Source organism: Tachyglossus aculeatus, chromosome 11 (assembly GCF_015852505.1).
Source record: "Tachyglossus aculeatus isolate mTacAcu1 chromosome 11, mTacAcu1.pri, whole genome shotgun sequence".
In the NCBI taxonomy this organism is placed as follows: domain Eukaryota; kingdom Metazoa; phylum Chordata; class Mammalia; order Monotremata; family Tachyglossidae; genus Tachyglossus; species Tachyglossus aculeatus.
The window spans coordinates 1,863,313-1,876,801 of NC_052076.1; the positions used below are offsets into that span (position 1 = coordinate 1,863,313).

General features: G+C 50.9%; 1 protein-coding gene across 1 annotated transcript; it reads left to right on the top strand.

Annotated features, from left to right (window-relative positions):
* Positions 1 to 4,138: 4,138 nt before the first annotated feature.
* Positions 4,139 to 9,362, top strand: VAMP8 (vesicle associated membrane protein 8). The gene is made up of 3 exons (XM_038753986.1): positions 4,139 to 4,345; positions 7,928 to 8,086; positions 8,940 to 9,362. The coding sequence occupies exons 1-3, from the start codon at positions 4,343 to 4,345 to the stop codon at positions 9,081 to 9,083; spliced, it is 306 nt and encodes a 101-aa protein (XP_038609914.1). The 5' UTR covers positions 4,139 to 4,342; the 3' UTR covers positions 9,084 to 9,362.
* The last annotated feature ends 4,127 nt before the right edge of the window (positions 9,363 to 13,489 follow it).

Sequence of the window (13,489 nt, forward strand, 5' to 3'; positions counted from 1 at the left end):
TGCCTCGATGTTCTTTAGGAGCACAAATACACATTTTAAAATGTTCGTTCCAAGCGGAGGTTTGCTATTTTGGTGTTTAGTAAAATGTGAGGTTCTGAAGATATATATGTATATATGTTTGTACATATTTATTACTCTATTTTACCTGTATATATCTATTCTATTTATTTTATTTTGTTAGTATGTTCGGTTTTGTTCTCTGTCTCCCCCTTTTAGACTGTGAGCCCACTGTTGGGTAGGGACTGTTGCCAGCTTGTACTTCCCAAGCGCTTAGTACAGTGCTCTGCACACAGTAAGCGCTCAATAAATATGATTGATTGATTGATTGATTGATCTGTCCCTGCAAGGACGTACAGAGTTACTCTCTGGAAAGGCACTGGATCCTGGGTGCTTAGGGCTGAAACCATTACCCGATGCCCTCCGGACCGGCTGGCAGCCAGGACTGAAAAGGGAAGAATCAAAGGTGATCTCTGCACCTGAGAACAGTGGAGCAAGGGCAGAGGGAAGGGGGACTCTCCCCATGCTTCTAGACTGTAAGCCCACTGTTGGGTAGGGACTGTCTCTATATGTTGCCAACTTGTACTTCCCAAGTGCTTAGTACAGTGCTCTGCACACAGTACGTGCTCAATAAATACGACTGAATGAATGAATGCAGCCCTTGCCACCTAGCTGAGTGGTGGAGTGGCAGGGTGAAAACAAAGCAATAAGATGGGGTGGGATGGAGGAATAATAATAATTATTATGGTACTTGGTAAGTGCTTACTATGTGCCAAGCACTGTTCTAAACGCTGGGATAGGTACAAGTTAATCGGGTCGAGAAGGGGATCAAGCCCCAGGGAAATCCAGGTTCTGTCCTGACCATTGGCTTTGCCCCTCTTAATAATAAAAACAGTGGCATTTGTTAAGCACTTACTATGCTCCATAATGTCCCTCACCCATATCTGGAGGACAATACCAGAGAAGCAGCGGGGCTCAGTGGAAAGAGCACGGGCTTTGGAGTCAGAGGTCATGGGTTCAAATCCCAGCTCTGCCAACTGTCAGCTGGGGCAAGACACTTAACTTCTCTGTGCCTCAGTTCCCTCATCTGTAAAATAATAATAATAATGATAGCATTAAGTACAGTTAAGTTCAAGCGCTTAGTACAGTGCTCTGCACATAGTAAGCGCTCAATAAATGTGATTGATGATTAAGTGCTTGCTATGTACAAAGCACTGTTCTAAGCGCTGGGGAGGTTACAAGGTGATGAGGCTGTCCCACGGGGGGCTCACAGTCTTCATCACCATTTTACAGATGAGGGAACTGAGGCCTGGAGAAGTGAAGTTACTTGCCCAAAGTCACACAGCTGACAATTGGCAGAGGTGGGATTTGAACCCATGACCTCTGACTCCAAAGCCCGGGCTCTTTCCACTGAGCCACGCTGATTAAGACTGTGAGCCCCACGTGGGGCAACTTAATCACCTTGTATCTTTCCCAGCGCTTAGAACAGTGCTTTGCACACATTAAGTGCTTAACAAATGCCATTATTATATATTATTATTATAAATATATATTCCCATGACCAGCCCTGATTCTGAACAAATCCACTGGCTCCGCTGGCATGGGGTCATCACCCAGAGAGACCCCCTCTCCACATTGTCCCAACCCACCCCTCTGGGGAGGGGAGGGCATAATAATAATAATAATGGTGGTATTTGTTAAGCACTTACTATGTGCAAAGCACTGTTCTAAGCGCTGGGGAGGTTACAGGGTGATCAGGTTGTCCCACGTGGGGCTCACAGTCTTCATCCCCATTTGCCAGATGAGGGAACTGAGGCCCAGAGAAGCAAAGTGACTTGCCCAAAGTCACCTAGCTGACAAGTGGCGGAGGCGGGATTTGAACCCACCACCTCAGACTCCAAAGCCCGGGCTCTTTCCACAGAGCCACAATGCTTCTCTGCCTCCCTGCTGTTGGGGAAGGGGTGGCTGGTGGCGGGAGGGAGTAGAGGAGTCTGGAACAAGGATCCTCCCCCCCAGAGAAACCCGAAAGCCGGGGTCAAACATGGGAAGGGGCAGTCCAGACGCTTTAATTCAACTCCAACTCTGAGCTGAATTACAAAGCAGACCAGTCTCCCCCTTCTAATAATAGTAGTAATAATAATAATGATGGCATTTGGTGAGCGCTTACTATGTGCAAAGCACTGTTCTAAGCGCTGGGAGGGATACAAGGTGATCACGTCGTCTCATGCAGGGCTCACAGTCTTAATCCCCATTTTACAGATGAGGTAACTGAGCCCCTTCCTTCCTCTCCCCCTCGACCCCTCTCCATCCCCCCATCTTACCTCCTTCCCTTCCCCACAGCACCTGTATATATGTATATATGTTTGTACATATTTATTACTCTATTTATTTATTTATTTATTTTACTTGTACATATCTATTCTATTTATTTTATTTTGTTAGTATGTTTGGTTTTGTTCTCTGTCTCCCCCTTTTAGACTGTGAGCCCAATGTTGGGTAGGGACTGTCTCTATATGTTGCCAATTTGTACTTCCCAAGCGCTTAGTACAGTGCTCTGCACATAGTGCTCAATAAATATGATTGATTGATTGATTGATATGTAGGTATATATATATATATACATAGGTATATATGTATAATAATAATAATAATGATGGCATTTATTAAGTGCTTACTATGTGCAAAGAACTGTACTAAGCGCTGGGGAGATTTCAAGGAGGTGAGGTTGTCCCACATGGGGCTCACAGTTTTAATCCCCATTTTACAGATGAAGTAACTGAGGCCCAGAGAAGTGAAGTGACTTGCCCAAAGTCACACAGCTGACAACTGGCAGAGCCGGAATTCGAACCCATGGCCCCTGACTCCAAAGCCCAGGCTCTTTCCTCTGAGCCATGCTGCTTCTCTATATGTAGGTATATATGTATGTAGGTACATATGTATGTATATATGAGGTAACCTGTGTATATGTTTGTACGTATTTATTACTCTATTTATTTTACTTGTACATATTTATTTATTTTATTTTGTTAATATGTTTTGTTTTGTTGTCTGTCTCCCCCTTCTAGACTGTGAGCCCGCTGTTGGGTAGGGACCGTCTCTCTATGTTGCCAACTTGGACTTCCCAAGCGCTTAGTCCAGTACCCTGCGCACAGTAAGCGCTCAATAAATACGACTGAATGAATGAATGAATTACTCTATTTATTTTACTTGTACATATTCTATTTGTTTTATTTTGTTAATATGTTTTGTTTTGTTCTGTCTCCCCCTTCTAGACTGTGAGCCCGCTGTTGGGTAGGGACTGTCTCTATATGTTGCCGACTTGTACTTCCCAAGCACTTAGTACAGTGCTGTGCACACAGTAAGCGCTCAATAAATACGATTGATTGATTGCCAACTTGTACTTCCCAAGCGCTTAGTACAGTGCTCTGCACACAGTAAGCGCTCAATAAATACGATTGAATGAATGAATGAATGACTCTATTTCACTTGTACATATTCTATTTATTTTATTTTGTTAATATGTTTCGTTCTCTGTCTCCCCCTTCTAGACTGTGAGCCCACCGTTGGGTAGGGACCGTCTCTGTATGTTGCCAACTTGTACTTCCCAAGCGCTTAGTACGGTGCTCTGCACACAGTAAGCGCTCAATAAATACGATTGAATGAATGAATGAATTACTCTATTTATTTTACTTGTACATATTCTATTTATTTTATTAATATGTTTTGTTCTCTGTCTCCCCCTTCTAGACTGTGAGCCCACCGTTGGGTAGGGACCGTCTCTGTATGTTGCTAACTTGTACTTCCCAAGCGCTTAGTACAGTGCTCTGCACACAGTAAGCGCTCAATAAATACGTTTGAATGAATGACTCTATTTTACTTGTACATATTCTATTTATTTTATTTTGTTAATATGTTTTGTTTTGTTCTCTGTCTCCCCTTTCTAGACTGTGAGCCCGCTGTTGGGTAGGGACCGTCTCTCTATGTTGCCAACTTGGACTTCCCAAGCGCTTAGTCCGGTGCCCTGCGCACAGTAGGCGCTCAATAAATACGATTGAATGAATGAACTTTGAGAAAGAGGAAGGAGGCGTGGAGGAGGCGGGGAGGAGGAAGAGGAGGAGGAGAGGGAAGGAGGAGGAGGAGCTCGGCCTTCCCGCCCTGCGGGAACCTGTGGATCCAGGTGTGGGAGTCGCTGCGGGCCGAGCAGGGAGCAGGAAGTGAGAGCTGCTTCCAGGCCGGGAAGAGGCCGAATCCCAGTTGTTGTCCCGGTCCCGGAACAGAGACAGACACACACACAGAGAAAGACAACCAGCCCCTCTGCTGCCCACAGGCCCCGGGAGGCCCAGCTATGGTGAGTGTTGAGTGGGACGCTCCGGCTGCAAGGCCGCGCCAGGGACGGAACGAGGCATATTTATTACTCTATTTATTTATTTTACTTGTACCTATCTATTCTATTTATTTTATTTTGTTAGTATGTTTGGTTTTGTTCTCTTGTCTCCCCCTTTTAGACTGTGAGCCCAGTGTCGGGTAGGGACTGTCTCTATATGTTGCCAATTTGTACTTCCCAAGCGCTTAGTACAGTGCTCTGCACAGCGCTCAATAAATACGATTGAGGATGATGATGAGGCAGAGGGGGAAAGGAACAGACAGACAGACCCCCAGAGGTCTACAGAAGCAGCGTGGCTCGGTGGAAAGAGCCCGGGCTTAGGAGTCAGAGGTCGTGGGTTCGAATCCCGGCCCCGCCACTTTGTCAGCTGGGTCACTTCACTTCTCGGTGCCTCAGTTGCCTCATCTGGAAAATGGGGATTAAGACTGTGAGCCCCGCGTGGGACAACCTGATTACCCTGTACCTACCCCAGCGCATAGAACAGTGCTTTACGCATAGTAAGCGCTTAACAATCAATCAGTCAATCGTATTTATTGAGCGCTTACTGTGTGCAGAGCACTGTACTAAGCGCTTGGGAAGTACAAGTTGGCAACAAATATTCAAGGCCCTACTGAGAGCTCACCTCCTCCAGGAGGCCTTCCCAGACTGAGCCCCTTCCTTCCTCTCCCCCTCGTCCCCCTCTCCATCCCCTTCATCTTACCTCCTTCCCTTCCCCAAGGCACCTGTATATATGTATATATGTTTGTACATATTTATTATTCTATTTATTTTACTTGTACATATCTATTCTTATTTTATTTTGTTAGTATGTTTGGTTTTGTTTTCTGTCTCCCCCTTTTAGACTGTGAGGCCACTGTTTGGTAGGGACTGTCTCTGTATGTTGCCAACTTGTACTTCCCAAGCACTTAGTACAGTGCTCTGCACACATTAAGCGCTCAATAAATACGATTGATTGATTGATTGACTGTCTCTATATGTTGCTAACTTGTACTTCCCAAGCGCTTAGCACAGTGCTCTGCAAACAGTAAGCGCTCAATAAATACGATTGATTGATTGATTATTATTATTATTATGTGTAGACCGACCACAGAGACGTAGACCCATGGGGACTGGCGGACCCCCAGAGACAGACAGACCCACAGAAACCTACTGACCCATCCCCAATCAATCAGTCATATTTACTGAGCGCTTACTGTGTGCAGAGCGCTGTACTAAGCGCTTGGGAAGCACAAGTTGGCAACACATAGAGACGGTCCCTACCCAACAGTGGGATCCCCAGAGATGTCAGGCAGGCCAACGGAGACACGCAGAGAGCATCAGAGACGGACAGAGTTAGAGGCGGCGACAGACATGGAGAGATGGACCGAGTGAGAGAGAAGCAGTTTCCCCACGGGTGGCGGGGGGCAGGGGTGGGTTTTGGGGTGACCAGTCCCGGTGGCATCCGGCCTCCCCTCCCTTGCTTTAAAAACGACGCTGCAGGTGAGTCAGCTTGTTGCCCGGGCCGGAGCCTTGGCTTCTCCAAGGCCTCAGCCCTGCTGAGGGGTCAAGGGCCTCCGCATGGAGGAGGGACTGTCATCACCGAGGTCATCTTTGGGGGGACGGGGGCCTGGGCCGAGCCCCCCGATAGAGCCAGCTCCACCAGCCCACCCTGCTGCCCCTGGGCATCCGTGCAGGCCCCCACCACAGACTCCTGAGCCGGGGATGAGGGGAAGCAGACGCCGCAGGTGGGCACTTGGCTGGACTGTGTGGGACCCTGGGGAAGGGGAGTGGGCTGTGCTAGGAGGGATTCTCACCCTTTCCAATTCTGTCAGCACCCCCGCCCCCGAGTGGGAGGGGGAGCCGAAATTCCAGCTGGCCGTGGGCCCCAAGCCTCCTCCAACCTTGTGGCCAGTGATTATATCCACCGACTTTATTGTACTCTACCACTCGTTCAGGACAGTGCCCTGAACACAGGAAAGGCCTAATACATAGTAATAATAATGATGATAATTCTGGTATCTAAGTGCTTACTATATGCCAGGCACCGTACTAAGCCCTGGTGTGATACAAGCAAATCAGGTTGGACACAGTCCCTGTCCCACTTGGGGCTGTCAATCCCCATTTTCCAGATGAGGTCACTGAGGCACAGTGAAGTGACTTGCCCAAGGTCACACAACGGACATGTGGCAGAACCGGGATTAGAACCCATGACCTTCCGGCTCCCAGGCCCATGCTCTATCCACTATGTCATGCTGCTTCTTGATTGATTGATAGCCAGTCTTGGTGGTGGGGGGATCAGGAGGTGGCTGAAGAAGAGACTAATTGGAAGAGGACACTCCTTCCAGCCCACTGCTCCCCTAGTCATCATCAATCGTATTTCTTGAGCGCTTACTATGTGCAGAGCACTGTACTAAGCGCTTGGAAAGTACAAATTGGCAACATTTAGAGACAGTCCCTACCCAACAGTGGGCTCACAGTCTAAAAGGGGGAGACAGAGAACAAAACCAAACATACTAACAGAATAAAATAAATAGAATAGATATGTACAAGTAAAATAAATAGAGTAATAAATATGTACAAAGATATATACATATATACAGGTGCTGTGGGGAAGGGAAGGAGGTAAGATGGGGGGTTGGATCCCCTCGTCCTGAGGAGGGTGTTGGATATTTCTCAGAGGGCCCAGCTGGAGCTTCTAGATCCCGTGCTCTGAAACCAGGCGAAGCGGGGGGAGGGAAAGCAGAAGTTTGTGGCCCAACGGCTGGCGGGACCCACGGGGCAGGCTGGCGCTGCCCTCGCCCAACTGCCCCGAGGTGACGAGGTCCCGAGCACAGGGTGGTTGAGGGGGGCAGCATTTGGGGAAGGAGGTGGCCTCACTCTTGGGAAGGGCGGTGACACCTAGCCCAAGCTGGGACCAGAGTGAGGGGCTCCAGAGATGGAGGGCGTGATCAGTGTCGGCCAGAACATGGAGCAGGAATTGGGGGGGGTCCCGATCTCAGGGAAGCTGGGTGGTCAGGGAGGGATTGGGGCTGTCAGTGCTGAGAAGGATGTTACTGGAACCATGAGAAACGGCCTTGGAATCAGTGTCACCCTCTTCTCTCTGTCCTGGCTTCTTGGGGGTCTCAGCCGGGTTGAGGGGCCGATAGAGCCCCTTATTACTCTATTTATTTATTTATTTATTTATTTATTTTACTTGTACATATCTATTCTATTTATTTTATTTTGTTAGTATGTTTGGTTTTGTTCTCTGTCTCCCCCTTTTAGACTGTGAGCCCACTATTGGGTAGGGACTGTCTCTATATGTTGCCAACTTGTACTTCCCAAGTGCTTAGTACAGTGCTCTGCACACAGTAAGCGCTCAATACATACTATTGATGATGATGATAGAGCCAGGTGGGGCCTGTGTGTCCTCACCAGCCACGGACCCATTCAGGCTCTGACCCTTACCTGGTGCCTCGGAGGAGTCAGGTGTGGGCCTCAGTTCCCCCCTAAGCTTCCATGAGGGCCTGCGTCCCTCTCGCTGGCCAGTACGTAACACCTTCCCCCCACCCGGTGTACCGTTCCCAGGAGGAAGCCAGCGGAGGCGGGGGCAGTGACCGGGTGAGGAGCCTGCAGAGTGAGGTGGAGGGCGTGAAGAATATAATGACCCAGAACGTGGACCGGATCCTGGCCCGGGGAGAGAACCTCGACCATCTGCGCAACAAGACGGAGGACCTGGAGGCCACGGTGAGATGGGTGGGGGACCGGGGGGACAGGGAAGTGCGGGCCTGGGGGCCGCTGGCACACCGGGTGTTCCCACGGTGGGTGAGAGGGTGGTGGAGCAGCCGGGAGCTCCAACCCATTGAGTGCAGCCGTCTGACCCTCTGCGGGCTGGAATGCCTTGGTCCAAGAAACTCTGAGTGCCCAGGACTGTTGGGGGAAACCAGGGTCCCGGAGCGGCTGACAGCAGTGCAGCCCAACTGGGAGGGTGGGGAGGGAGTCTCTGGGGGGAGCGGGGTGGGGACGGAGGGTGGTCAGTTGCCCTGCTGTCATGGTCAGGCCCTTATAGCCCTACCCCCACTAGCTTTTCGCCCTAGCCACCTTCCCCAGGGCCTGGGGTAGGGGGCCACGGGGCTGTTTACTGCAAGTCAGCTGACTCCAAAGTCCAGGGCGGGAGAGGAGGTGCTGTCCTGGATGGGCTGGGAACCAGAAACCCGACCAACTGCTGCCTTCCCGGAAGACCCCCCGCCCCTCCAGCCGGCTCTGCCTCTGTCTTCACCAGGAGGGTGATCCCAGCTGGTGGGGGCAGAGCTAGGCTAAGGGAGCTGCCTAATGTTTGCTTCCACTGTCCCAAGCTGCAGTGTGGGTCGGCTGGAGACGCTGCCTGGCATTGGAGGGTGAGGGGGGCAGCCGGGGCAGCTGCCCGGCGGTAGAGGGTAAGGCGGGGTGGCCGGAACCGCTGCCCAGTGGCAGAGGGCGAGGAAAGCGGCCGGACCTCTGCCTGGCTGTGGAGGGTGAGTGGGGCGGCCGGAACCGCTCCCCGGTGGGGCAGGGTGAGCGGGCGGCCCGGCCCATGGCTCATCCTGCCCGGCCCCCGCAGTCGGAGCACTTCAAGACCACATCTCAGAAGGTGGCCCGGAAGTTCTGGTGGAAGAACGTGAAGATGATCGTGCTCATCTGCGTGATCGTCGGCATCATCATCCTCTTCATCGTGCTCTTTGCCACTAAGACGATCCCCACTTAGAAGGTCCCCCGTCTGTGGAGCCCTGGTCTCCTTCCTCTAGCTCCCCCTCCCCCATGGCCGAAGGGTGCCACCTCCCTGTCCTCCTCCTCCTCCGAGGGTGGAGACCCATCCTGTCTCCTCACCCATCCTGTCTCCTCCTGCTCCTCCCCTCCCCTCGCCCCTGGGGGCCTCCCCTGCTTGCTCCAGGGGCTCACTGGCCCTGCCCGGCTGGGACTGGGTTTCTGGGACGGGGGGGTGTGCTGGAGACACATATGGAATAAAGACCTTTCCGTGTTCCTGCCTGGGTGTGTGGCCTCTTCTGGTCATGGGGCCTGGCGGGGAGGGGCATCAGGTCAGGCTTTGTCTGCTCTGCTGCAGTCTCCCGGTCGAGGAAAGCCCCACCAAAGGCCGTCAGAGCTTTTACCGGGTTAGGCCATAGCCCATCCAGCCCAGGACTCTTTCTGATGCAGCACCAAGAGGAACTATGTACTGGCTGACACTTCGGACACCCAACCGCAGGGTTAACGGCGGGTCATCTAACAGCCCCGTCTCTCCCCGCTCCGGCCCTGACTTCCTTCAACATCCTTGACTCTCCCCGAGTGACCCAGCACGGGCCAGCCAGTGCCCCGACTCTTTCCTCTCCATCCTTGACTCTCCCCAAGTGAACCAGTACAGACCATCCAACACCCCTGACTCGCCCCTTTCCACACTGGACTCTTCTCCAGTGACCCCAGCCCTGAACATCCCTCACCCGTGACTCTCCCCTCTTCAGCTCTGTCTCTCCCCAAGTGACCCGGCACAGATCATCGGACCCCCTGACTCTCCCCCTCGGACCCAGCTTGGATGTGGATCTTTGCTGATCCCCCTGCACCCTGCTGATTTATCCAGCTGCACAGCTTCCTCGTGGCTGGATTTCGTATGTTTATCCCCTGCTAAGAGAAAATATTTTATCTTGTTTGGTCTGAACCTGCCCCCTACCAAGGGGGACCACAATTCCCTGTTCACCTTTTCAGTCAGTCAACCAATCAATGATATTTATTGAACGCTTACTGGGTGCAGAGCACTGTACTAAGTGCTTGAAATAGTACAACAGAGTTGGCAGACAAGTTCCCAGCCCACAACGAGCTTACAGTCTAGAGGGAGAGACAGACATTACTATAATTTATGCTACTATTTATATATATAAATATGTAATTTATATTTATTTTCTGTGGTATTTGTTGAGCACTTGCTGTGCCAGGCACAGTACTAAGCACTGGGGTAGTTACAAGCCAATCAGGCTGGTTAGAATCCATGTCCCAAAGGGGGCTCACAGTCTTAATCCCCATTGTACAGATGAGGTAACTGAGGCACAGAGAAGTGAAGTGACTTGCCTGATGTCACACAGCAGGCCAGTGGCAGAGCTGGGACTCTGACTCCAGGCCCATGTTCATTCATTCATTTATTCAATCGTATTTATTGAGCGCTTACTGTGTGCAGAGCACTGTACTAAGCGCTTGGGAAGTACAAGTTGGCAACATATAGAGACGGTCCCTACCCAACAACAGGCTCACGGTCTAGAAGGGGGAGACAGACAACAAAACAAAACATGTAGACAGGTGTCAAAATCTTCAGAACAAATAGAATTAAAGCTACATGTGCGTCATTAACAAAATGAATAGTAAATATGTACAAGTAAAATAGAGGAATAAATCTGTACAAATATATATACGAGTGCTGTGGGGAGGGGAAGGAGGTAGGGTTGGGGGGGATGGGGAGGAGGAGAGGAAAAAGGGCTCAGTCTGGGAAGGCCTCCTGGAGGAGGTGAGCTCTCAGTAGGACTTTGCTTCCATCTACTAGGCCACGCTGCTTTTATATACTTTCTCTACCCTCTTCGTTTTGTGAACTTTGCCCTGAGCCTGTTCAGCCTGTATCTCTGCAGACTCAGTCCCTCCTCATATGGTATAATAATTGTGGTATTAAGCACTTACTATGTGCCAGGCACTGTACTAAGCGCTGGGGTGGATTCAAGCAAATTGAGTTGGACACAGTCCCTGTCGCACATGGGGTTCACAGTCTTAATCCCCATTTTACAGATGAGGGAACTGAGACTCAGAGAAGTTGTGACTTGCCCAAAGCCCTACTGAGAGCTCACCTCCTCCAGGAGGCCTTCCCAGACTGAGCCCCCTCCTTCCTCTCTCCATCCCCCCCTTACCTCCTTCCCTTCCCCACAGCACCTGTATATATGTATATATGTTTGTACATATTTATTACTCTATTTTACTTGTACATATTCTATTTATTTTATTCTGTTAATATGTTTTGTTTTGTTCTCTGTCTTCCCCCTTCTAGACTGTGAGCCCACTGTTGGGTAGGGACTGTCTCTATATGTTGCCAACTTATATTTCCCAAGCGCTTAGTACAGTGCTCTGCACACAGTAAGTGCTCAATAAATACGATTGAATGAATGAAATGGCGGAGCTGGGATTAGAACCCATGACCTTCTAACTCCCAGGCCCGTGTTTTAACCACTACTTTCATGCATTCATTCATTCAATCGTATTTATTTAGCGCTTACTGTGTACAGAGCACTGTATTAAGTGCGTGGGAAGTACAATTCAGCAACAGAGACAATCCCTGCCCACAGCGGGCTCACGCTCTAGAAGAGGGGGAGATAGGCATCAAAACAAGTAAACAGGCATCAGTAGCATCATTATATATACACCACACTGCTGGTTCATTTCATTCATTCATTCATTCAATCGTATTTATTGAGCGCTTACTGTGTGCAGAGCACTATACTAAGCGCTTGGGAAGTCCAAGTTGGCAACATATAGAGACGGTCCCTAGCCAACAGTGGGCTCACAGTCTAGAAGGGGGAGACAGACAACAAAACATATTAACAAAATAGAATAAATATGTACAGACACATATACAGGTGCTGTGGGGAGGGGAAGGAGGTAAGGCGGGGGGGATGGGGAGGGGGCTTAGTCTGGGAAGGCCTCCTGGAGGAGGTGAGCTCTCAGTAGGGCTTTGAAGAGAGGAAGAGAGCTAGTTTGGCGGATTTGCGGAGGGAGGGCATTCCGGGCCAGGGGGAGGACGTGGGCCGGGGGTCGACGGCGGGACAGGCGAGAACGAGGCCCGGTGAGGAGATTAGCGGCAGAGGAGCAGAGGGTGCGGGCTGGGCTGGAGAAGGAGAGAAGGGAGGTGAGGTAGGAGGGGGTGAGGTGATGGACAGCCTTGAAGCCCAGGGTGAGGAGTTTTTGTCTGATGCTAGTAGTAGTGGGAGTATGGAATGATGAAACAAGACACGTATGGATGGATATGGGACTGTGAGGATTGATCAGGGAAAAAAAGTCCTTCTCCAGCAGGAGGGATTTCAGGAGGACTTGGAAATGGGGAGGGGGCAGCAGTGGCCTGGCAGATTTGAAGAGGGGCAGATGGCCTTTAAGTCACTTTCCTGACCGGCAGACTCTTGGGACCCCCAACCGTCCCTCCCCCAACACACACACACCCCTTGGGTGACTTGCCTGTCTGGCTGTGGTTGGTGGCGGGGGTGTCTCATGATAATGACGGCACTTGTTAAGTGCTTACTATGTGCCAAGCACTGTTCTAAGCGCTGATCCTCACTCTCCTCGGGGGCCTGTCCTGCTGGGGGTTGGCATTTGTTTCCAGGCGCTTTTCTGGGATGAACGCAGACTGGGGGGTGTGGGTGGCAGGGGTTGGATGAAGGAGCGTGGCTTAGTGGAAAGAGCGCGGGCTTTGGGGTCAGAGGTCACGGGTTCCAATCCCGGCCCTGCCAATTGTCAGCTGGGTGACTTTGGGCAAGTCACAACTTCTCTGGGCCTCAGTTCCCTCATCTGTACAATGGGGATTAAGACTGTGAGCCCCCTGTGGGACAACCTGATCACCTTGTAACCTCCCCAGCGCTTAGAACAGTGCTCTGCATATAGTAAGCGCTTAATAAATGCCATTATGAAAAAAAAATGAGGAAAGGAGGGGGCGTGCTCTGCTAGGCAGGATGGCCTGGGTCCGGGCGAAGGGGGGATCCCCCCAGCCCTGTCAGCCGCCGAGCCTGGGCTCGGGGAGACGGACCCCCCACCAAAGGCACGGCCTGATCAGGGTCAGGGCGGTTGGAAAACGATGTCGGGGCATCCCGGGAGCCTGGCCCCCAGCCCACTGCTCCGGCCTCAGTGGGGACGGCTGGGGCAGGGGACAGGCCGGTGCTCCTTTTCTTGCTCCCGTTCACTCGGGCCTTCCCAAACTGAGCCCCTTCCTTCCTCTCCCCCTCGCCCCCCTCTCCATCCCCCCCATCTTACCTCCTTCCCTTCCCCACAGCACCCGTTTATATGTATATATGTTTGTACATAGTTATGACTCTAGTTATTTATTTCTTTATTTTACTTGTACATATCTATTCTATTTATTTTATTTTGTTAGTATGTTTG